Source organism: Diuraphis noxia, unplaced genomic scaffold, assembly GCF_037042655.1.
Source record: "Diuraphis noxia isolate RWA-SAM2 unplaced genomic scaffold, SU_Dnox_SAM2 contig0001, whole genome shotgun sequence".
Taxonomy (NCBI): Eukaryota; Metazoa; Arthropoda; class Insecta; order Hemiptera; family Aphididae; genus Diuraphis; species Diuraphis noxia.
The window spans coordinates 87742248-87767823 of record NW_028301711.1 but is presented as its reverse complement, the minus strand read 5'-3'; the positions used below and the strand labels follow the sequence as shown (position 1 = coordinate 87767823).

Genomic DNA, 25576 nt, shown 5'->3' with positions numbered 1-25576 from the left:
GGTAAAATGTAGCAGTTGAACTTGTGAAACGTGTTTAACATAATATCGTATTTACAACGATCAGTTGCCGATTATCGATTAGGGCAACCTTCATAATATAAAAAATACGGTACAAATATCAAATCGTAATTAATTATTTCATTATAAAGTAACTAATTCTCTAACCAAGATCATGGTTGTATGGTGTCGAAAGTATTTCGTATTTATCAGCCAGCAATTTACTTAATTGAATTTTGTATTTTTGTCTATAAAACATACTAGGTATGTTCTTGTATCTTGTCTATGCTCATCTATTGCCGGTAGATGCAGATGTTAGACAATCGTAGACATGAGACACGGCAATTATACTAACTTATTTGCTGTATCTTTATCATGGATCATAGATCATGTCATTTTAATGTCAACGAATAAACACAGATAATAGTCGATACTCAATAGATATTTACAAACTAACAGCGGAGTGTGAATGTAAAATAAATAGACGATAAGGTACTTATAGAACTTCTATTACATCATATATTATTATAGTAATAAAGTATATGATCTAAGTTGTTATAGGACACATAGATATTAAGGCTAATGTAAAAATGTATGAAAACATCGATCTACACTCCGTGGTCGTGTTATTAGAATTATTGAATCAGTGTTGTAGTACGCAAATACTATGATTCAAATACAAATGATTTTGTGTTTGTGTGGTGATCACACAAATATAAGGTATAAAGTTAAAACGTTAAAAGTATAATATATTTTAACATTTTATGAGTATGTAACAGTGGAATTTGTTGTCTCCGTCTTACCAGTGCGTAATATAGGAAATTTACGCTCAGCAGAACACTTGTAGCTGCTTTAATTTAAAAATTACAGTGAATCGACCTATAATGAAATTTGATGGTAAGAACATTATCTGTGTTTGTACGTTGGTTTTTTTATGATAATTCAATTTTTAAGTGAGTTATGAGCAGGTAATATACAGCACATTAAAAATGCTCATAACTCACTTAAAAATTGAATTATCATAAAAAAACCAACGTACAAACACAGATAATGTTCTTACCATCAAATTTCATTATAGGTCGATTCACTGTAATTTTTAAACTAAAGGAGCTACAAATGTTCTACTGAGCGTAAATTTGCTATATTACGCACTGGTAAGACGGAGACAACAAATACCACGACCGTTACGTACTCTTAAATCTGTGAGCGAGGCTTATCATGCCAATAGCTGATAAACGTTATCAAGTTATTATTTATTATTATTATTATAAACCAAAAACATCGTGACTATCATTTGAATTTAGCCAGTTTGAGAACTTATCATTTATGTTTTAGGTTATGTTACTAACTGTTCCAAACATGAGTTTGCACAATTGCCACAATTGAACGACGACGTGCTCCTCACGAATTATGATCGTCATTCGTCTGGCGTCTTGTCTCTCATTCGCCTGCCACTTGTAGTTTACGCTCGTTTCTTTTTTGTTTTTGTCTCTCAATATGCCCTCGGATTGACTGTTGGCGTCTGTTTTAGTGTACTCGTAGCTCCGCCTGTGCGGAGAAAACTGAATAAAATGTTCTGTCAATAAATAACGATACGATTTCATGACGGTCTATTCAGTCTAACTACATTGACTGCGGTCAGTGACCGCCATTTTTGTTCTTCCACCGTCGGGATATCAGATTCCATCATGAGTCAAACGCATCTGCATAGTGAAAACTTTGATCTATGCAGAGTTTGTCTGCTTGAGCCGGAATCTGATAGAAATGTAAAGTTTGTGCATATTCTTACTCCCGTCGCTGGGGAAATGCGAGTGAAGGAGCTAATGTTGGAATTGCTTGGAATCAATGTACGTATTTAGATAAAAACATTCCTAATAAATGTAAACGTTGAAATTAAAATGATGTGTTTAATTTTGCTTAGGTTGAGATCAATGATATTAAACCCAAGATTATTTGCGAGAACTGCTACAAGACGCTGTTAGCTTGGATGGAAGTAAAGAAGAAAGCTGGTGAATCTGAAATTGTCATCAGTTACATCGCTTCAAAAAAAGTAATTGAAATAATATTTATTTTAAAATAACATAGTAGTTGCCTCATTAACCTTTAAGATTTATATTTATTTATAAAATGCTTAAACAGAATATGGTATGTTTTTTAAATTTAATTTTGGTATATGCCTATGTATGTTCATAAGCATTGTTTAGGTCAAATCATGTAACAAAGGAAATTTACGATCAGAGGTTCTCAGTTAGGTTTGTTAGTTTAAATATGTTAAATTATCATTGTAGGTACATTCACTTTAATATTAACACTATTAAGAGGATGCTACTACCGCATGTGTTGTCTCCGTTTTACGAGTGCGCAACATAGCAGATTTTACGTTCAGCAGATCACGTTTAGCTCTGTAAGTTAAAAATTTTGAGTGAATTTACTTCTTATCAAATTAAAGGTAACATTATTATCTTGCTTCTCATAGGCTTTTAATTATATTTTAATTTTATAAGAAGTAAATTCATTCTACATTTTAAGCTAACGGAGCTAAACGTGATCTGCTGAATGTAAAATTTGCTGCTTGTAAGACGTAGACAACACACGCAGTTGTAGTATCCTCTTAATAGTTTTAATATTAAAGTGAATGTACCTACAATGATAATATTTTTCCATACTTTAGGTGTTTTTGGTTTTTAATTTTTGAAAAAAATTGTATTTGTGTAAAAATATTATATAACAATTTAAGAGAATATTATTTCGGCTGAAATGCTCATCACCACTCCCCACAAAATTTTCGATTTATTTTTGGAACATACTTATACAGTAAAACCCCGCTAAAACGGAACTTCGGTAAGACGGAAACCCCGGTATTACGGAATATTTGTTTGGTCCCGTTTCAAATTACTTATAATTTTATCCCGCTAAGACAGAAACCTCGCCAAGACGAAAACGGACACGATTTTGTAATGAAAGTTGATGAAAACCCTCGCTAAGACAGAAATATAACACGATTTTCGTGTAATAAATTTATTTTCGTACTGTCGATACCCATAGATAATCGATATACGAGCGCTTATGATGACATTAAAAACTAATAAAATTGATATGTATACACTATACAATATTATTATCTGAGTTGGTATTAGTATTTGTATTATGTATCAACTGGTTTAAAATAAATATATATGTAATCTTTAATTTTATTCAATTAAAAAATTTTTTGAACTGCGTCAAGACGAAAAAATATCATGGTCCCATGCGATTCCGTCTTATCGAGGTTTTACTGTATTAACTATTTAAGAACGATGGTGAAATCAGAATTTGTTGGTCAGACTTATCTAGTTTCGAAGTTATTTGCTTTGGAAGTTGGCAATTTTGTGTTTTTTATGCATGAGTGCAACGCTGCGTTTATCATGTCTTTTACGATTCTTTTGATTTTTTTTTCTCAAAACTTACGTGTATTAATGAGTGAAAAACGATGTTGCAGTCAGATTTTTAGTTATGGTTATATGTAACATAAAAACTACTTATCTAATTAACTTATTTATACGCCTAGCTCCTAGCGTCTATATTGTTGTTGTTAATTACTATTGCGTTGGCCAAGCTCGGACACAGTACAATCAAGTTAATTTTGGATTTACAATAATTAGAACACAAAATAGGTACTTTTAACTATAATAAGATTATCTGGATACCAGGTAGGCCGGAGCCGGTAGAGGAAGAGAACTACTAAAATATACTTATGTTACTTTAACTAACAAGGTTAAGTTCACTTGTTTGGTTATCCATATGCCCGAAAAGCAGGGACGCTCTCCTTCCTGTGACCCCCAATGTAGGTAGGTACTGTCATACTGACATATTTAATATAAATACAAGGCAAGATTGGGACCCAGAAACATACCGAGCACAATAATTTTACCGGCTCTTCAACTTACAAGTTTTCCATATACATAAGTACAATTAGGGGGTTTTAGGAGCTAAGCCCTTCCCCCCAAACTCATTCAACGGCCTTACCATTTTTTTTTTAATTACATAAGAATATAAGATCAAGCTTTTATTGGGGGCAGTTGTAGAATGCTAAGTAACAATAATATAATACTAATACAATAATAATACAATAATATTCATCGCTTTTTTTTTTTTGTAGTTAAATATATAATGTCATCGTTTTTGATATTTGACAAACTATCTTTTTCAACGTTCATAAATAAAAATGTATCCAATTTCTCTTGACTTTACGTGTTTCGCAGTCTATTGAAAACGTATTTCAATTTTGAAAATGTTGTTTCACATTTTACTTGAGTACATGGTAGTGTTAAAATAAATTTGTAGACCATAAATAAAGAAAAATAAGCCATAGTATGTAAATTGTATGTTCCTAAAACATTAGATATGACAGCAAATGATACAATTTTGATAGGTAGACATTCTTATTTTTAATTTCAATTTTTTTTTATCAAGTCTTCGTCTTCCTCGCAATCAGATTCTATATTTATAGTAACTTCTTTTTTGTTAGCGATCTGGTTATTAATATTATTGATATACTTGATCATCCTTGACCAATTTCCAGCAAAATCAAAAAGTTCAACATATAGAGTTTCAATTGTGATGTTTTCATCAATTTTTTTCAAAATATCGACCAAGTATATTAAATGTTTTGAAATTTGAAGATTATCATAATTTTTAATATCTTTAAATCCTGTAAGTTCTAAAATCAACATTGATTTGAAGAGCTTTCCATCTTCCGAAAATCGTTGTTTAAGACTATTAACTATTTGGTCATAATCGAGGTCATAATATATAATGTTATACAGGGCGTTATATGCATTTGACATTTACACAATATCTAAATTTTGCACTTTGTATTGGGTCGTCTGCTATTTTTTCTCCAGCTATTGTTTTCTTTTTAGAAATCCTTGACTGTAAAAAGCTCATAGGTATGCAGTATTCTAATTCACAACTAGAAATAGTTCATTAGCCCAACAAACTAATTGATTTAATGCACATATAACTGCTCAAAGTTCCTCGACTGATTTTCAAGAGTGTGTGTTTGATTGTGTGTTTCACCATTTTTTATGCTCTGAGAATATCTATACCATTTGTTTGTAGGTATAATGATAATGAAGTTGTAGATGCCAACATTTGTTGATAAATTTGACTCTTCATTATGGTTTCATATTTTAGGAGAGCATCTATATATGTTTTAGCTTTAAATCTTACATCCGGAACAAATGTATCCGTAATATAAATTTCATGTAAAGTCTGAATAATATCCACAAATAGAGAATCTTTAGGATTATTATATGAACCAAATATTTTACTAACACACTGATTTTTAGCCCACCATCTCGTTTCACCAATCACTGATATAAATTTAAAATTACTGATTGTCTCCCACATGTTCATTCATAAGTAAGATTCACGAACAAAAACGGCTATAGCATTCAATAAACCAAAAAAAAGGTATATTTTCTATGCATTTTTTCGACGTATCAGACATAACCAAATTATGCACACCATACCTATATAGAAACCATACGGGTATTTGTCCAGGTATTTTTTTTTTCAACCATTCAAAGAACCCATTATATTCGCCCCGTATTTTTGTAGCACCGTCCGTTGAACTACCAATGTAGTTACTTATGTCCACGCCAGAGACTTCTAAAAGTTTAGAAACTGTATTAAAAGGCATTCTTCTTTCTCCAGTACCTGACATGCTTTTAATTACTGCCAAAAGTCGCTGATTAACCTCATTTGTGTCATAACTAGAGTGCGGATTTTTATGTACTTATAAGTATCGAATTATGCAAAAAATATGCAGTTAAAATCATGAAAATATGTAAAATAATATGCAAACCTTTTTATTTATTTAAAATTTACAGTAAAACTTATAATAATTAATTATTTAAATACTTAATAAAAAAAAATGTAGGGAATTTTCTGAAAACCTTAATTTAATTTTAAAATTTTATTTATAAATAAAATGAATAATCATATGCATTTCAATTTTTTTTTCTTCTGTGAAGCTGTGTCGTTTATCGGTTAACATATTTTTAAAGACTGAGAACGAACGTTCGACGTCAACCGAAGTTATTGAGACATATTTGAAGCAACTTAGTATTGTCGGGTCTTGATAAAAATCTTCGAGCTAACCAATGTAACCAGGTGTCGAGTGGTATGTCGATAACCGACTGACACAGCATTACTTTACGTCGTAATCGATTATTTATCTTATAAAGGTTTAAATAAATATATATATATATTAAAAAATTATTATTTAGTGACTATGAAATTTAGTTTTAATTTTTCTACTTGACAAAATATTATTTTATACATTTTTTTAAATTTTCGCTTCAATATGCAATAACCTTTAAATATACAAAAAAAAATTTCACCATTAGCTTCAAATTATGATGATCCGTGGACATAACTGACAACAATCCAAAAATATTAAAAGGAAAAAAATATGCAAATAGAAATCCGCGCTCTAATCATAATGAATGATTACACATAGTTGATCATGGACATTTTATGTCCTGAGTGAAATCTATTTGTATACTAAAAATTGAGTCCGTTTTATATCTTCAGATATAGAATTTTTCATTTACTTCCCTATAGCATCAATAATGTAGTTATCTGTCATTTTTGATAAAAGTGTTACAAAACTTTCTTGATGTCTAGGGCCCATTATTCCTTTAAGTTTGCGCTGTTCATGATTTTTTTACTTTTTATAATTACTTCATCGGTGTGTTCTTTCAACAGTGTATCAAATTTTGAAATCAAAATAAGCATTTCTAAAAATTTTCCGTTGTCTAAAGAATCATCATTTAAGCATGTATAAAGCTTCAGCATCTTTTACACCACAAAAACTTAATCCTCTTTTATCTATTACAGTTGTCGCCACTTATAGTGATCACATTTGTTCAAGAGTACTTTGATCACTATTACCGGAAATCACTATATGTGGTGACTCGAAAATAGGCAGAAAATAACGTAAAAACATTTAAATATTAAAATTATATTTATGTAGTAGGTACCTACCTATTATTATTTTTAATTTTTAATAATTTAAATTTTTTTATTTTTTATACTACAGTGTGATCACGCTAAGAGGTACCACTAAATATTTCAGAATGATGACCTGGTATTGAAATGGGGTTTTCACTGAATGAAAGATTGTACTTAAATACACATTTATTTATGATTTTCAAATTTTTAACACTTTTAGTGTGCGCATATGCAATACAGCTTACATTTTTTTTAATGGAAACACAACATTTTTCTACATATTCGGATAGATTATTATTTTTTAAATGTTTTTTGTATAAAAAGTTTTTTTCTATTTACAAAACTGACAAAGTTATAGAAGTCGGCATTTGAGTTTTTGCATAATTTTTATAATTTGCATAATTTTAAACGAAATGTTCACTTATAACTAATGGAAATTAAAAAAATCTCGAAAAAATAAATTAATACTTAATTTACCTTATCTGTTTATAAATAATAATTTAATAATATCGTACGTCATCCTGATGGATATCCTGAGTACCTGTGTGATATAATTTTTGTTTAGTAAACTTCTAGGTATAATACAATTACAATTTTAACTATTTTTATAGTGGAATTTTATTTTATTTTTCAATAGTTCTAATAACTATAAGATAATCAGATAATGTATCTATTAAGATATTTTTTATTTAAAAAAATTTAAATATCGTCTGCCATTAAGCGTGCCATCATAAAAGTACGGTCCTATAAGCTTCCCACCAATTATCCCACACCATACATTAATACCCCAGACTGTTTGAAAATTAGTTTCACGTGACCACACTGGGTTAGTGTCATGCCAGTGTCGATGATTTTGTTTATTCATTATACCATTATTAGTAAATTTTGATTCATCACTCCAATGAATACGATTGATAATTAAAGGGTTATAATGAAACTGAATATTAAACCAAGCTATAAATTCTAATCTACGAGTAGAATCTCCTGCATGCAAATGTTGGACAAAATCACATTTATATGGGTGCATTTTGTGTATTTTTAGAATTTTTTGGACATAACCATATGAAACTCCAATTTCACGAGCAATATGCCTTATTGATGAACGTGGGCTAGCTCGTATGCTAGTACCTGTAATTTTGTATCTTCATCAAATACTGCTCTACACCTTTGTTGGTTGAATTTGTCTGCCAGGAAATTTCCCTTGAATTAACCCTTGTAAAAGTCATAAGATATAATATATGAGATGCAATAGATGGATGGTATCTTTCTGGGAATCGTTTGAAATATGTCCTAGCAGCTAGACATACATTACATTGGCATTCGCCATAAATTAACAACAACTACTTTTTCAACGTTATTCATATTTAAACAATAATAAAATTATAAAAACACTTAATAACCAGATATTACACGAATATCACATAAACTTTGTTATGGGTCTAGTTAAAGAATAAATCCAAAATGATCTTTTTCTTAAAACAAAACTGACCAATGAGTGAAAACAAACTGCGTATAAAGTGTAAAATATCGGTGCTTGAGAGAACAAAAACGGTTTCAAACATGTACGAATGTACAATATTTTGAAGTATCGCTCATTACGTGGGTTACATTAGATAAGATTAGATCGATTAAAGTTCACGATTATGATTGTTATTCATAATTGTTTTCCCTGTACACGAAAAAAGGTGATATTATTGTAAATTATATTTATATTTTATATTTCTGATTACAATAACCGAAAACCTAAACACTGTATGCTACGAAAAATGCACTTATAACAGTTGTACCGATTCTTATAACCAGTGAACACTATAAGCAGGGATCACTGTACCTTGATAGTTTCAATTATACATTCTAGTACAGCCTTTTTTCCATAAACTTCAGATTTTTTTGCAACACTGAAGAAATTATATAAATCTTTTACTTTTGACTGTAGTACTATAAGCAGTGTCGGCCTGGTATATAGAAGGCCTCGGCCGCTATTTTTTTCTAGGGCCTCAATTTTTTTTTTTACATTCTTCATAGGATAATGGATTAATGTATATCCTCCTACCCCCCCCCCCCCAGCAAGTCAAAATGGTATATATGTATATAAATAAAAACGACTATAATTGTATGATTTGAAGCAGACCGTTAAACACTGACTTCCCCCTTCCCAACTTTCCAACTAGTCACTCGATTAAACTGTTTTCACTTTTACCCTTCTTAACTAAAACCAAGTAGATATTCACTTCTGAGTTCTGACTTGCTTAATGACACTTAATGACAGTAATGTCATATAATAAAATATTGATCAAACCTATAGTACGCTCAGTCGCTTGTACGGGGGCTCCCTCACTGGGGCCCGCGAGAACTTTGGTGGGCCTCAGGGCTGATCAATTCCGGGCCCTTTTACTTATATATACTTATTTTACACCCAACCGGACTGGGAGGCCCCCAGAGATCCATGCCATGGGACTCTGGCCCATTCTTCTGTCCCATATCGCAGGCCCTGACAGTGTCGTGTCAGCATATTTTTAGTTCCACTAATTAAAAACTTAAAAAAAAAGGTCAGGGCCTCGGCCGCATTTGCGGCCCCGCGACCCTGGCCAGGCGGACACTGACTATAAGCGTCAGCACAATTTCGATGATCATTACTCATTAGACTTTTCATGTTCATGAATACGTTTGTATGTATTTTTGTTATTAAATGTACAACCTATTGCAAATCGGTTATCAATTTTTGAAAAAGCTTAGCAAAATGCGCAATAAAAAGATTTATTAAGTTGCATTATACCTTACCCATGTCCGTTTATGCTTTTCTGCATTATTATTATAAAAATATGCTACGATTGGATTAAACTGCACATTATCATATGGTTAAATAGGATGAAATTTAATAAACATTACTAAATCCTTAATATTTGGCTTAGTAAAACAGGAAACTAATAGGTTTGAATATTTTTTTTTACCAAGAATGTTTGAAAAATCATCATCTAACACCCGGTTATTAGTTAAACTTGATTTAAAACCACAAGTGTCCACCAAAATCGCAGAATTTAAGCCTAATTTATCAGTCTTCATCTTCTTCATCGTGTTTATTTTTTTCAATCTCATCATCACATGTCACCAAATTCAAATTTATCGTCTATAATACTAACATATTTTTTAACCATTGACTACTCGCAACCAAATTAACTATTTGAATAATTAAAGTATGCACTATTTTCTATTGTCGTGACAATGACATGTATTTACATTGAATATTCAGTTAAAAAAAGCGAAAAACTAATTAAGCATTGCAACAATCAACTACCTAGATACCTAAATATCGGACTAAATATGTTACAGTATTATCTTACCTTAATGAATTCTAGATACAGCCACAGTACTACATAAACTATAACACAAGTATGTTTAGTTTATAAATTTACTATGTGTCCTATATTGTTCTCATTTACTAATTTATTACTGATAATTTAATATAGGTATGTGAAATAAAGATATTTAAATTATATAAATACTTATGTGACTTATGTGATGTTACAACTAGACAATTATGTTACATATCCATGACAATTATCCATTAAATTGGAAGTACCTGCCTATTTATAAAATAATTTTAATTAATACAGGCAAATGCAATTAACACAAAAGCAACATAATATAGAAAACATACAACAATAATATGTTTATATCATTAAATAGGTACCTAGTTATTCACACTGGGTGCTATTATAGCACTATTTTTAAAGAATTATATTAATGACATGAGTATAGTAGATATAGCTAAATAGGGTTAACAATAACAATAATAGTAATATTGATAATATTTATTACCTAATGTTATTACAGTAATATTAGTGTTTAATTTCAAACATTTACTAAATAATTTTAACATTAAGTATTCTTAAAAAAAATTTAAACCAAAATTTGAATTAGAAATTTTTCATTAGTTAAAATAACTATTAAACTTAATAATATTAAATAATACAAAAAAAAAAACTATTTAAACACCAAACATTTTTTATCACAACTTTTTATTTAATATTCTATAAAAAAAACATGAAGTTTTAACACTCCTATGATATTAGATGTCACAAATGATTTACCTTAATTTCAGCAGTTTTCTTAGACTTACTAACAATTGTCTCAGTTTTATTCACCAGAACAAAGATGAAAATATTGAAATAATAAAATCTTAATAATTTGAATATGCATGTTCTAACTTACCAATGAACTTGAAGAAAAATTGAATAATTTTAATTGTTTTGGGTTTTTTGCAGCTTGCGACAACAGTGCATCTTGTGTTATACTTACTTTTTCTGCACCACCTTTTCTAATAATTTTTGCCATTACAAATTAAAAATATATCAACCTCTAAGTAATGAAAAAATAATAAATTATTATCACTACAGAATTGATAATATATTATTATGTTATGTTATTCTGTGTTATCACTACAGAGTAATAATGTTCATAGGTTGATAATAAAGAGACAGAATGATGACGACGGCTTCATTATCATAGCTAATGTGGCATAGTATTATTATTTGTTTAAAATAGTTTTAATATTAGCTAGATATTTTAGCAAGCGGCCCATGTATCATAATAATCTTTCGGCCCACCACACTGAGCGTGATAGCTCGCCGGCCCAATCAGGCCCTGTATAGGTAGGAGGAATGATTTTATTCCAACATTTTTCATTATACCAATTTATTTTTTTATGATAGGCACGTAAAAAATTTTTGGTGAACATTAAAATGTCATGGTTTTCTTTTACTTGCATGCAACTGTTTGTATTTGAAGATAGTAGTCATGGTTCTTCTTTATTTTTATTAATTATATTATAATTGGTTTATAAACAATTTCAATTATTTGTGTATAAAATCAGCGTTGAATTTTTTACTTTTCTGTCATTAGTTTCATAGCAAGTTCATATTCTACAGCTTTTTATTAATAATTGCTATGTCCATATTAAAATCCATACACCATCTTATTACAAGATCTTATCTTAGTTCAATACTTCAATAATGTTGTCAACAGGAAATTGGAACAATAAAAAGCCCTATTCTTTTATACACTTATACTAACTGATCCACGTGCACTTTGTTGACCATTCAAAATATTAAATCTATTTGATTCAAAATTTGTGTTTAATTCGTCGTTTATTATCCGTTTAGTCATGCTCAAAACTTCCTGTGACATATTTCAGTGGATTTACCCTATCTCCATTAAGAGGATGTGATACCTGCATGTGTTATCTCCGTCTATTAATGCGTAACATAACACATTTTACGCTTAGCAGAACACATATAGCTCTGTTAATTTAAAATTTAGAATGAATTGACTTTTTATGATACTTGATAACAAGAATATTATCTATTTGTATGTTGGTTTTTTACAATAGTTCAACTTTTTAGCAAGTCTCGCATAAATAAAATATCATAAATTAGAGTGCTCATAACTTACTTTAAAACTAAATTATTGTAAAAAAAACAACCATTTACAAACACAAATAATGTTCATACCATCAAGTTTCATTAGTTTATTCTTTCTAATTTTTAAACTAGAGAAGCTACATTTTATCTTCCGAGAGTAAATTTAGTATGTTACACACTTTTAAGAGAGAGAACAAATGCCAGAGTTACGTCCTCTTAAGTTAGATATACATTTTGTATTAGCAAAATATAGCAACCATAAATTCAACACACATCTAGGTGGGTATGATTTTTTTTACAAATAGAATTTTAATTCCAAAATAAGAAATTCCATTTTTAAAATTCATTCTGATAAATCTATTTAAAACCTGTTCTGTAATAAAATTATTACATTCTAAAATTAAATTAAAAATTGTTTAATACATTAACAATAATGTTAGTGTTGATTTTTCTAAATTAATAAGTAATAAATATGATGTTTGTTTGATACAAAGTTAAATTACATCTCCAATTATAAATTAAGTCTAGTATCATTTACCAAATAACTACCATACCTAGTTCAATAATAATGATCTATCTAAAATTATTGAACCATAAAAAAAAACTTACATTAATAAGTATATTTAAGACATAAAGATATATATAATATATATACCTAGATATTTAATAAAATTAATAATAATAGGTATCTACTTATTTACGGAATATAGTATTTATAGAATTATTATATTTTTTTTAAATGCTATAGAATTTCATTTAGAACAGCACTGACTATTTTGTATTAGGCTAGGTATTAGGTATTTTTATTTTTAAATTTCTAAATAACTGAACTCAATTTAAGTATTAATGTTAAATTATAGAAATCAAATATTCCATTATATAAATAATAAAGCAGGTAAGTGGATGTTGCTCTGCTGTACATTAGGTGGTGGGGTGGACCTCTGACTAGGGTAGGTTAGATTTGAATGCAATGATAGGTATCATTGTATAAGAAAGACGATTCTGAAAAGAGATGATTTGTCATTTTAGGATATATTATATTTAAATATTGTCATAAATTCTATTTTGAAACAAATATATTATTTTTCAATTAGAACGCATTTTGGTTAATGGTTAATCAATTTTTCCAAAAACATTGCATGTAGTTATCATAATTCATAATACCTTATATTATCATAGATATACATATATCTAATTTCATAAAAATTTAAAACTCAGACGCTCAAAACATTTTTCCTATAATGACGCTTCAAATTTTTTAATCACTATAAGAATAATGTATGAGGAACTTTGTATTAAATTTTCAAGTATTTTGATTAGGCCAAAAAACTTTTATCGACACTTCAAAAAAAAAATTTCAGACCAATTGAAAATTTCAGTCGTCTATAAATATTTCAAAAAAAATCAAAATATTTTGAAAATTAAACCATGTAAAGAAAATGCCAATCTAAATAACTGGCAAAATGTTCAAGTGTCTACGACTTATACTTTTTGAATAACAACAAATATTTAAAATCGTTTGAGGATAAATTGTTATCGTTACGCTATTTCGTAAAAATTTAAAATTCAAACGCACTTAAAATTTTTCCTATAATGATGCTTCGAGTTTTTTCTATAGCTACTTGAAGGAAAACTTATGTTAAACTTAGTGTTGTATTTTTAATCCTTAGTTATAAACACAAACAATTTTATGATTTTTCAACTTCAAAATTACTTGCAAATTTTCGCTTTTTCGAATGATTTCGTAAAATGTTGAACTATAAACGCTTATAAAAAAAATTTGTGACAAACGATTTTCAATTTTTTTTAGCTACAATAAAAACCACTCATAAGGAACATTGTATTAAATCTTCAAGTTTTTTTGGTCATCCATAATTTTTTTACCGTCACTTCAAAAAAAAAATGTTCAAGAATCTAATATAATATATCTACAAAAATAATTAAATAATCAACAAAAAATCATTAAATGTTGTGCAAAGTGTCTTCAAATATAAATTCTTAACAATAACCAAAAAGTCTTAATCGATTTTTATATCTGGGTTTTAATTTAATTTTAAATTTCAATCTGTGTGTTACAAAAACTAAAATGAACTGTATTATGTATTTAGAATTGTCTACTAGGAAAGACTTAGACTTATTAAAAAAGGCATATTGGTAAGCGTTGTGCTACAGTAGGTATAAGTGTATCTTACATTGAGTAGGTCTCTGTAACAGATGTGTTTACTTTGAGTTCAATGATGAATCATTGTGTTTGAAAACAATTCTGAGAGAAGACTTTTGATTAACCTATATTACTAATTACTAAGTATATTTTACTATACATTCATATTGCTATTATAGTAATTTATTTTACTATAAATAATGCAGTTATATGTTATAAATAGGCTATGCTTTAAATTTAATCTAAATATATTGAAAATGTCATCGAGCACAGTAAAATACATATACATATTTCAAGTTCCTAAAATTGTTACCTATTCATTGTTTAAGTATGAAATTTCTCCAAAATCATGAACTTCAATGTTAAAAATAAATTGTATCTACTTTTATTTTTCAGTAGGTTTAAGTTTCAGTAAGAAATATGTATGAGCCTTGTTTAAAATTATGTAGTTAAGCTATAAAAATTGAATAATTTATACATTTTTGTTTTTAGTATGGTGTTAACAAGCCTGGAACATCTATTGGAACTACTCCAACACTTATGATTAGAAGTAATGGTGAATCGTCTCAGGAATCTTCGTTCCAGCATGGAACATCTATTGGAACTACTCCAACACTTATGATTAGAAGTAATGGTGAATCGTCTCAGGAATCTTCGTTCCAGCATTCACAGTTATCCCAAAGTTCAAATATATATGGCCCTTCTACATCCAGAATGTGTATTGCGTCTACTTCATCACAGGTTATAATAAATAATGGAGAATCGTCTTCATTCAGACAATCTCAATTTATATCAAGTTCAAGATTTGTTGATGATTCCGATGATGATTCCTGCATAGAAGTACCAACTCAAATTCCAACAGTTGATTTAGTATCAGATGATGATGTCAATGATGTAGATTCATCCAATTATGACGAAGAAACTATTGTGTTATCTTCAGACAACGAAGAAAATCAATTGACTTTTAAAAATGAAAATTTTAATGATGAGACTGAAAAATTATACTACTGTTCTATCTGTCAAAAGAAGAATATTCTCAACCATGATTGTTCTCAACATACTAAATCTTTTTTTACTTGCTTGGTACCTAATTGTAACGTTTTATCAAGATCAAAAAACCATTTTACATCACATTATCTACTGCATATTGGTATGTCTTCATCAGCTGTTTTGTGTGATCGTTGTTTTCAAGAAATCGAACAATCTGACATTGATAGAAATGGTTGTCATATACGCTGTAATACTGCAAATGCATTTAAATGTTATACATGCAATGTGAGATTTAATGGTATGCAAGAATTTGCCTTTCATAAATTAAAAACACACAATGGTCTTTTGATGGATATTCATGGTGATTATTTATGTTTACATTGCGAAGAATCATCTCCAGAACTAACAGTCATTAATGAACATATGAAGCATTGTCTTAACAATCAAGAAAACAATGTAAATGCAGCCAAAATGAAACCTAAGAAACCTACAGTAAATGAAACAGCATTATTGCCAGTTCAAAATAATTATATAAATAACGCAAGTGCACTTAATAATGGAAACAAGGGAAAGATTCCTCGTACATCAGACCATATACTTTTTACTTGTTTGAAACCTAGTTGCAATCTCATCTTCCAAACCTTTAGAATTTTTAAAGCGCATCATCGTGATCATTTTAACCTCGGAGAAACTTTAATATGTTGGCAATGTTGCAAGCCATTTAATAATGCATCTCATCTTAGAGCTCATCAAGTAAAATATAACTGTCGTACCCCTGGAATGTTCAAATGTTCTATATGTCCTGAAAAATTTGATGATATTGAAAGTTTTAGCATCCATAAATTTACCTTCCATGATGGTGTTTTAATGGCCGCTAAAAAAAATAGAAAAAGTATTATGTGTGCATTTTGTCAAATGGATATTAATATTTTTAACTTTCAATCCCATTTGATCGCATGTAAAAAGAAGAATGTCAACAAAAATACTACCAAAAAGCAGAACGGTACTTATAATTGTCAGATTTGTGGAAAAGTGTTTCTATCATCAATATCCTTATCAAATCATTCAAGGATTCACAATCCGTCTCGATCAAGCTCAAAATTTTAAAAAAGAATAACTACATAAGCTATGTATTAAAGAACATCTTGAATTATTCTAACTTAAGTTAAATCAAATCTGATGAATTGTTTATTGTAAGAAAATTATCATCAGTGGAAAAACGTGGCATAATTTAAACTCCATATACTATTATTATATTAGGGTTAAACTATTTGTTCTATTTTAAGTTTTTTTTTATATTTGTATAAAATACATTCATTTTTTTTCTATTCTTATCTTATGATGTGTATTCAAATAATTTTAAGTAAATATAATTCTTATTTTAACTATAGAAAATAATGTGTTTTATATATATTTTTAGTTTTAATTAGTAGTCTAGCTCAGCACCAAAATATTGTTAATATAAGAATATCAGATGTTCTTTAAATGTATTATTTAGACATTATTAAAAATGACTAGTATATTTGACTCATTTTAGTTTCCTAATAATATTGTTATTATTAATTTCTAGTTTTAGTGAATGCTTAAGGCATACAATATTATAAAAAATTAATATTATTTTTTATCATTTTTTATCATTCATTATCATTTTTGTCTAAGACTGTATTGTCAAGAATAATTTAAAGAGAGCTCTAGTAAATAATTAAGTATATTTAATAAAAAAAAAATAATAATAATAAACATGGTAATATTACAATTTAAAAATAATTAGCTAAACATAAGAAATAGATTACTGTAATTTTAGAACAAGTTAATATTTATAAGTATTGTAATATAATTTGTTTGGACATGATTTATTGTTTCACAATAAGCTGCAGTACATTATCCATAAGAAAATTTACTGTAAATGTTTCCATTTTTATTTCTAATGAATAAAGTATTTTTTACTAAAATAAATGTGTGACCTCTTTAATCAAATTCAATCAAAACACCTATACCGAATTGTTATGAGATATATTTTTAATAACTGATAATAAACACCAATAAAATAGTTATTAAACTAATCATATTTTCTATTGTATTTTTTATTATTTTGACACCATAATGCAGTATAAGTAACATTTAAAAGTAAATAATATTAATATTTTAATGTTTATAATTTAATTTTAATTATTTTTTTTCTTTACTAGCAAAAATGTTAGTCCTAGTATACAAATGGTTTTGTAACTGACAATACTATTCTCTGTACCTACCAAAATAATATTTTTTAAATGATTTCTATATTAAATTGTTTTAATATTTTTTTTTGTTTGATGTTCCGAGCATTTTGCAAATAATTATCTTTCATACAATTTTTTTCTTATCTATAGTTAACAATTTAATGATACTATTAGTACATTTTTCTAAAATAGTAATTAATTTTTCAGCATTTGGTGATTTCATGAAAAAAATGTATTTGAATAGATAAGCATAGGTTAGGTTAAAAAATTTATTTGACTATTCAAGTTAAAAAGGTGGAAAAGTGGGGTACCGCATTGTTGTACAGTAATTGTTGAACATGTCGTTGTTATATTTGAATTCATATTATATGAAAAACAATTCTGAGCAGAGGCTTTGCTTCTTACAGTCAGCTTAAGGTTAGGTCCTTAGCATAGATACTTATATAAATAATCAAATTAATTTTTTTTTTAAAGTAATACAATTAAAAATATCTCATGGCTTATAAATAGCGTAACTTTCCTGTAAACTTTTTTAAAAATAAAATATGAGAAACTTCTTGAGAATCTTCTATTTAAACTTTTAATGTTAGCTACAAAAAGAAAATTGTTTATACATTTCTAACTGTAAAAGTAATTTAAGAAAATATTTATGACTATAAATAGATAGCTCAAATAGAGTAAAAATAATTTGAAAATATTACCATGAATAGTTAAAGGTCATTTTAACATTTAATGAAAAAATATAGTGCCTACAGATATTTATTCTTGAATTAAAACAAATTACTAAAAATTATTAGTTGGAAATTGATTCATTAACCAGTGAAAATCCAATTTCTACAACATTCTGAACATTCTTAAATTCAAACTCATATAAAATTAATATTATTTTCTAGAAAAATTATTTTGTTTAATGTTGAATTATTTGTTGGACATTTTTCATTAAAATTTTTAATGTTAGCTATGATGATAAACATTTTTATAAATGTTTAATTGAAAAATGATTTGAACATTTCTGAGATTTTAATGAATTTTGTCAAAACCTAAGAATTTTGTATCTAAGCAAATTAAAACAATATTATACATATACATATTATGTAGGTCAGAAATTAAAAAACCTAATAATTATATAATTTTTAAATTTATTGGTTAGTATGAAATACTACGGATGTGGAACCTTGTTTTAAATTTTCAATCCTTTATTGTAAAAAGTTAACATTTTATAAACTTTTAAACAAAAATGAGTTTTCAAATTTCCAATTTCATAAATTAAATTTTTAAATGCTTAAAAAAACTTATGTGATTTTAATATTTTGAATTGTAGCTATGTATGAAGTGCCATACGGTCCTACATATTATATTTTTAACCTTTTGACTTAACGAATAAACTATTTTGATATTCAGAAAAAACAATTAAAAATCAAAAATAGTAAACTTATTTTGAAAATTACATTATAAAATGTATTAAATTTAGTGATAATTTCAAGTATTAACGGTTATTTTTTATTGAGTTACACTACAATCAGAAAATTGTTCGATGAGGATTCATTAATTTACGGATGAATATTAAATGTCGAATTTCGAACACTTATAAAAATTAATTTGAATTTCCGGTAATTTTTTTTTACAGCTAAAAAACGTATAGGGAATTTCATGTTAAATTTTCAAATCTTAAATATAAGCAGATAATTTGTATGTATTTATACCTCAAATAATTTGAAAATGTTTACTATTTTTACAAATTATGTAAAAATACTAATTTCAGACGTTCATACCAAAATATTTTGGATTTATGCTCAATTTTTTTTTTCCAAAAACAAAGAAATCAAAGTTTTGATGTAGGTATAATATGATTTTCAGATTTTTTAGTTGCAGTATGAACGACTGTTAATAAAGATAATTTTGGGGCTAACGGAATCTTTCGGTTTTTGAGTTAGGCAATAAACTAAATATGTTTTGTCGAAAATAACTAACTATAGGAACTAGTTTTTCGTAAAAAAAACAGTTATTCTTTATTTTTATTTTTTACGGAAAATCTGTTAAGTTCTATTAATTTTTTATTATTTTTCGTCCAATTTACTACCCAGATTCAATTCAATGAATCCAATATCAATACCAAAAAAGTTAAAATCAAAGTATTTTTACAGCATTAAAGGTATAGTGGCAATGATGTACCATGTAACCATAATATAACTCATTTGGCTTTAGATGACTTTCTGAAAAGTATATCACTATTTCCTCAGTTTAAAGGTTTGCCTAAAGATTCACGTACATTACTCCAAACACCTACCACAACTTTAGTGAAAGAGATTAGTGGAGGTATATATCATTTTGGACTAAAAGCTGAAATAGAACAATTATTTAAAGTTTATGATAATTTAGCACTTCCATCTACTTTAATGTTGGTGGTAGGAATTGATGGTCTCCCTTTATCTAAAAACCCTCCTAGTCAGCTGTGGCCTTGTCTGAGTTATTTTACTAATTTAGGCAAAAGTCGAGATGTGTTTATAATTGGAGCATATTATGGGCAACTTAAGCCACAAAATAGTAATGAATTTTTGTCAGATTTAATTAATGAATTAATTTTTTTTTATAAAACTGGCATTGTTTATAATAACATTAATATTAAAGTTCAATTGAAAGCTCTAATATGTGACACACAAGCAAAGTTTTTTGCTCTAAATGTAAAGGGACATCAGCCAAAAATTCTTGTAATCGTTGCTATACTGTTGGTCAGTATGGAAATAATCGAGTATATTTTCCTGATTTATGTTCAACTTTACAAACTCATGAATCACTTATATCTTATTCAGATTTAAGCTTCCATTTAGATAAAACAATTCTTTCAGATGTTCCCAATTTCGATTTAGTTTCTGGGATACCATTTGATTATATTAATTGGGGTAACTAAAAAATTTTAATGTTTTGGACTGGTGGAATTAAACCACACAGTCAAAATCTTCCAAAAGTTCTAATATCTGCTATTGATATTAAATTGAATGAGTTAGGACAATATGTCCTTCAAGATTTCCAACGAAATCCCAATGGAAATAGCCGAAAACATCCATTGCGGGATGTTACTCGTTGGAAAGCAACAGAACTTTGACAATGCCTTTTATACACCGGTATGGTAGTTTTTCATAATATTTTAGAGAAAAAAGTTTACAACCATTTTATAGTTTTGTGTGTTGCTATAAGAATTATGTCAACAGATAATATATCTGAAGAATATATTTTATTTGCAAAAAAATTACTAAATTATTTCGTGTCACAATTTGCTGACATTTATGGCAATACCTTTATGTCTCATAATATTCATATAATGCATATTTAGCTGATGATGTGCAAACATTTGGATCATTAAATAATTTTTCTGCATTCCCTTTTGAAAGTTTTATGCAGCCTCTCAAAAAAAAAAAGTTAAAAGTGGTTTTACACCACTTCAACAATTTGCCCGTAGGTATGCTGAATCTAGAACTTTATTACTGTCTAAGAATAGTTTAAATTCAAAAAGTGGTTCTATAAATGTTCATACAAAATATAAACATAGACCTTTACTTCAAGAAACTTGTAAACCAGTATACACCGGTTGGAAAAATGATAAATTTACAATAAAATTGAACAATGCTGATAATTGTTTCATGGTAGAAAATGGTAACATAATTCTGATTGAAAATATTGCGACTTCAAAATCTGATAATTCTTTAGTAGTCATTGGCAGACAATATGAAAAACTCACAGAATTTTTTAATACTCCATGTTCTTCGAAATTATTAAGTATACATTCAGCCTCTAGACTTGGGCCACTTCAGTCATGGAAGTTTGATGCATTAAAAAAAAATATGATGAATTTGCCTCTAAACAATACAAATACTATAGTTATTCCTTTATTGCATTTTTCAGTAATATTCAATTTTAAAACATAACTATACAACTGAGTTATTGTTAATATTATTATTATTATTATTATTACTTATTAGGTATATTATTAATTATTATTATTATATTATTATTTAATATCTTAAATCATTTTCTACTCTGTAAATATTATTCTTTATTTCTTCTAAATAGTATTCCAATTTAGAATTTCAGTAATAACAATGGTAAGTAAACTATATATTATACTCTAAATAACAAAACATGAGTTATTATATTATTTAAAAAAATTAAATTATGCATGTGTATTATAATGTATTAATGTATTTTAAATACATAAATATGAATGTAATAAGAAACAAGTTAATCATAATAACTATATTCATAGTTATATATTGGTTCTAGGTCTTGGTTTGTTGTTTTATTCTTGGACACTCAGGAGATTCAACAAGTGCCATTTTCCCAGGTTAGCCATCCCGGCTATCTTTGCTTGGAGACAGTAGTACTGGAAAATGTTGGTTTCCATTAACCAAGTATGATCATACAAAAATACACTTTAATCCTACACAAATAACGAAAATGATTATTGAAAGTTATGTCCCAAATGATAGAGATGGTGTATTTTACGACGTACGAAAAGTTGCAGGTCCTTTTAGTGAGTTACTCTCCATTTTTGCTATTTGTAATTTTATTATTATTTTTATTTATTTATATATTAATTTAATTTTTTTGTTTTAGCCAATGAAATACAAGCCAGGAGAGTTGCAAAAGCTTGGTCAGGTTCGGAAGACAGTGATGACATAGGAAGTGGACAGTTGGCTGGTTGTTCCAGGAGGAAAATAATTGCCAAAAAAATTTATGAGCCTGAATTTATGGAGGCCAAAAAAAAATAAAAAAAATGACACCAGAAGATAAAGTGTATACAAATTTGACTCCAATCGATCAACTACCAGAACCACCAGCATTGGGCATCCAGTATAATGATGTAGATGATGATCCATATGATGGCATACCATATTCCAAATCTGATGTGAAAAATAATGAAACTCTACAAGAAAACATACCATCAACCTCAAGTGTATTGTCTACTATTACATCATTTAAAATAAATAATATTATATCAGGTAAATTATAATTTTTCTCTATTTAGTCAAAACAAAAATATTGTTTTAAATAATTTTAAATACAATTTTACATTTTTATTTCGAATTCCTAAGTTTAAAATTTAACTAAAACATATTTAATTATAACACAAAACTTGAATAATAATTCTTTTTTTAAAAAAAAAAACACTAAAAAAAGGTATTACATAGCTAAAATAATAAATGTATACCAGGTTGCATAAAAAATTGATTTATATAATGGTTCAATAAAATTTTATGATCTAATCATAGGCCACTAAATCATGTTTAAGGGACCATTTGCTCACTTTTAATTCAATAAATGTTTAGTGTTAGTATATGCGACCCAGCAAAGTATTTTTAAATTTTATTAAATCAATTTCCCTGAATAAAGAACCATTATTTCTACTGGCTCGTTTAAAAATTTGAAGTAAATTGCATTTTTTATTTCATTAAGGAGAGTTGCCTGATCATAATGAAGATTTAATCATTGGTGCCTTAGAACAAAGGACAAATAACAATTTGTTTGATTTTTTAACATCGTCAGCTGTAACTTCAGATGATTCTCTGCAAGAAAGTTTTATAGCTGGCGAAGATGAAAATATTTCTGTACTTCCATTTCAAAATGATATTGACAAGAAATCTTCTTCAAACGGTATACATTATATTTCTAGCATTTTAATATGATAATTAACAAAATAATTTTTATTAATCTATGATAAAAAAAATTTATTTATTTTGTCTTTTTAAAAAGTATATAAATTTGTATTATTATTAATAATAATAATAAAATATTTATAGGTAAAATAATATTTTAGCATTAATAGTTTAATATTAATTATATTACATATTGAAAAAAAGACAAAATCATTATTTGTAAAATGTTTCTCCCTGTCATTCAAAAACTTATCCTTGACTACTTGAGTACTACTGTGGGTTATAATGGGTTTGGTTAAAATAAATACATGAAATTAACTCCCTTACAGTAAAATTTTTTGCTAAATTACTCAAATATAAATTTAGAAATTTGTTTATGATAATTATATTTCAGTATGCTGTTGTGAAAAACTAGATGTTTTGATTTCTATGATTGGAAAAAGATCTAATAGAGATACTCAAATTATGACACAATTAATGAACTTGAATGGATCTAACACTCGAATCACTGCTGCTCTTCAGCGCTTGGATGACAAGGTGCAGAAAATAATGACTGCTGACAATAGAATTCGTGCCTTAGCAACACCAACGCCAACGATTCCATCACCTATCTTTGACTTACTGCCAGTCAAAAGTATTGAAGATATAGCTGTAGTAGAGGAATTATTAACACCAACTGCAGAAAATAATGCTTTACAGTATAAAGAAGAACTGGTAAATGATAACTTTAGTATTATTTATTTAAAATGTATTAGTCGAGGTATTAGTTAATTAAAATATGAATGAGCATTGTTAATTAATAATGATATATGTGGGTTATAGTATGCTAAAATATAGGTTAAAATGATTTAATCTAAAATAATTGTTATATTATTTTTGGTATTATCAACTATTATATTAAAAAAAAAATATATTTAACACCAGGTTTTAAAATTTCAGAAAACATTCCTGTATATTAAGTATGGTAACCTACATCTAAGTGCAGCAATAAGAGGTTCAATAGATGCATGTTTCTACAATGAGGTACTATGCCATTATAGCTATCGGGGAAAAATAAAAAAATTTTGATGTGCTGGAAATCTGGAATTATACAATGTAATACGTGGTAAATAAAAATGTTTAATTCTTAATATTTATGTTGAATGAAGTTATAAAAAAAAAAATCCATGCAAAAGTGTTATATATTATTATATATAATAATATTATATAGGTAGTATTATTACTTATTAGTATTATTGATGCTTGAATTAAAACCATAAATGAATAATAAATAGGGTTTTGTTTTCAAATTGATTTTAAAAATATTGTGTTTAGATTTTTAATATTAATTTAACTCATTAACTGTTAATAAAATGTTATATATATAAATATATATATGATATTTAAACTTTTACTGAAAAAAATAGTAAATTGTTTTAAGAATTACCTATATTAATTATTATTATTTTTATTTATTTTTCTAGAGGCTTTATCTGGTTTAATAAAAACGGCGTCGGATGAAACAACATTTCATAAAGTTGTAGACAATTACTTAAGACATGCAAAATGATGAAATTAAATTATTTGTTAACTGTAAAGTTCTTTTTGCTATTTTTTTTTTTTAATATTATTTTATACCTATTTATGCTAATTAAGCATTTTATTGATATATTTGTTTATGTTTACCAATAAATTAGTTTTAATAATGTTGTAGTAAAATATTATATTTTAAAGTATATTTTATATATATTTACATATATCTACAAAAAATAAAAATTAACCTAACCACGGGATTGTTCTAAACCGTTGAGCAATTACAGCACCGTGATATTTTACACCGTTGCACAATTAATAAATTTACTTCTTCACCAATGAAGCACGCTCTGAAAAATCACCTTGGTTCCGTTTTTGAACCAACTACTGCACCATTAACGCACAGTTAAAATGTTCGCAGTAGCACCGTGTACTAACGCTTACACGCACGGATGATGCACGGTGTTCTCTGTATAAAAGTTCGGTATTCAAATCAACCTTCTGCACTGTGCAGTGAAGAGAATTTGCACCGTGCTTTTAACAAGCATTTATTGATGGCAGAGCACGTAATGTGAACTGAATTTGCTACTCGGGTAATGATACACACAAAAATAAAAAATTATACAT

At 27.5% G+C, this 25576-nt stretch overlaps 2 protein-coding genes across 3 annotated transcripts; both read left to right on the top strand.

Moving 5' to 3' along the window:
* The first annotated feature begins 1589 nt into the window (after nt 1–1589).
* Nucleotides 1590–17390, top strand: LOC107168965 (uncharacterized). 2 transcript variants are annotated; one of them, XM_015518535.2, is made up of 3 exons: nt 1590–1844; nt 1919–2047; nt 15070–17382. In XM_015518535.2, exons 1-3 carry the CDS (start codon nt 1686–1688, stop codon nt 16672–16674), a joined length of 1893 nt encoding a protein of 630 aa, XP_015374021.1. In that variant the 5' UTR covers nt 1590–1685; the 3' UTR covers nt 16675–17382. The 2 variants fall into 2 exon arrangements, with proteins under 2 accessions (XP_015374021.1, XP_089081816.1); XM_089225690.1 differs by lacking the exons at nt 1590–1844; nt 1919–2047 and adding an exon at nt 12534–12695 and having other exon boundaries at nt 15070–17390.
* A 2564-nt stretch (nt 17391–19954) lies between these two features.
* LOC107168956 (uncharacterized) lies at nt 19955–25046 on the top strand. Its single transcript, XM_089225787.1, has 6 exons — nt 19955–22314; nt 22398–22783; nt 23238–23435; nt 23832–24151; nt 24377–24542; nt 24901–25046. The coding sequence occupies exons 2-5, from the start codon at nt 22558–22560 to the stop codon at nt 24503–24505; spliced, it is 873 nt and encodes a 290-aa protein (XP_089081913.1). The 5' UTR covers nt 19955–22314; nt 22398–22557; the 3' UTR covers nt 24506–24542; nt 24901–25046.
* The last annotated feature ends 530 nt before the right edge of the window (nt 25047–25576 follow it).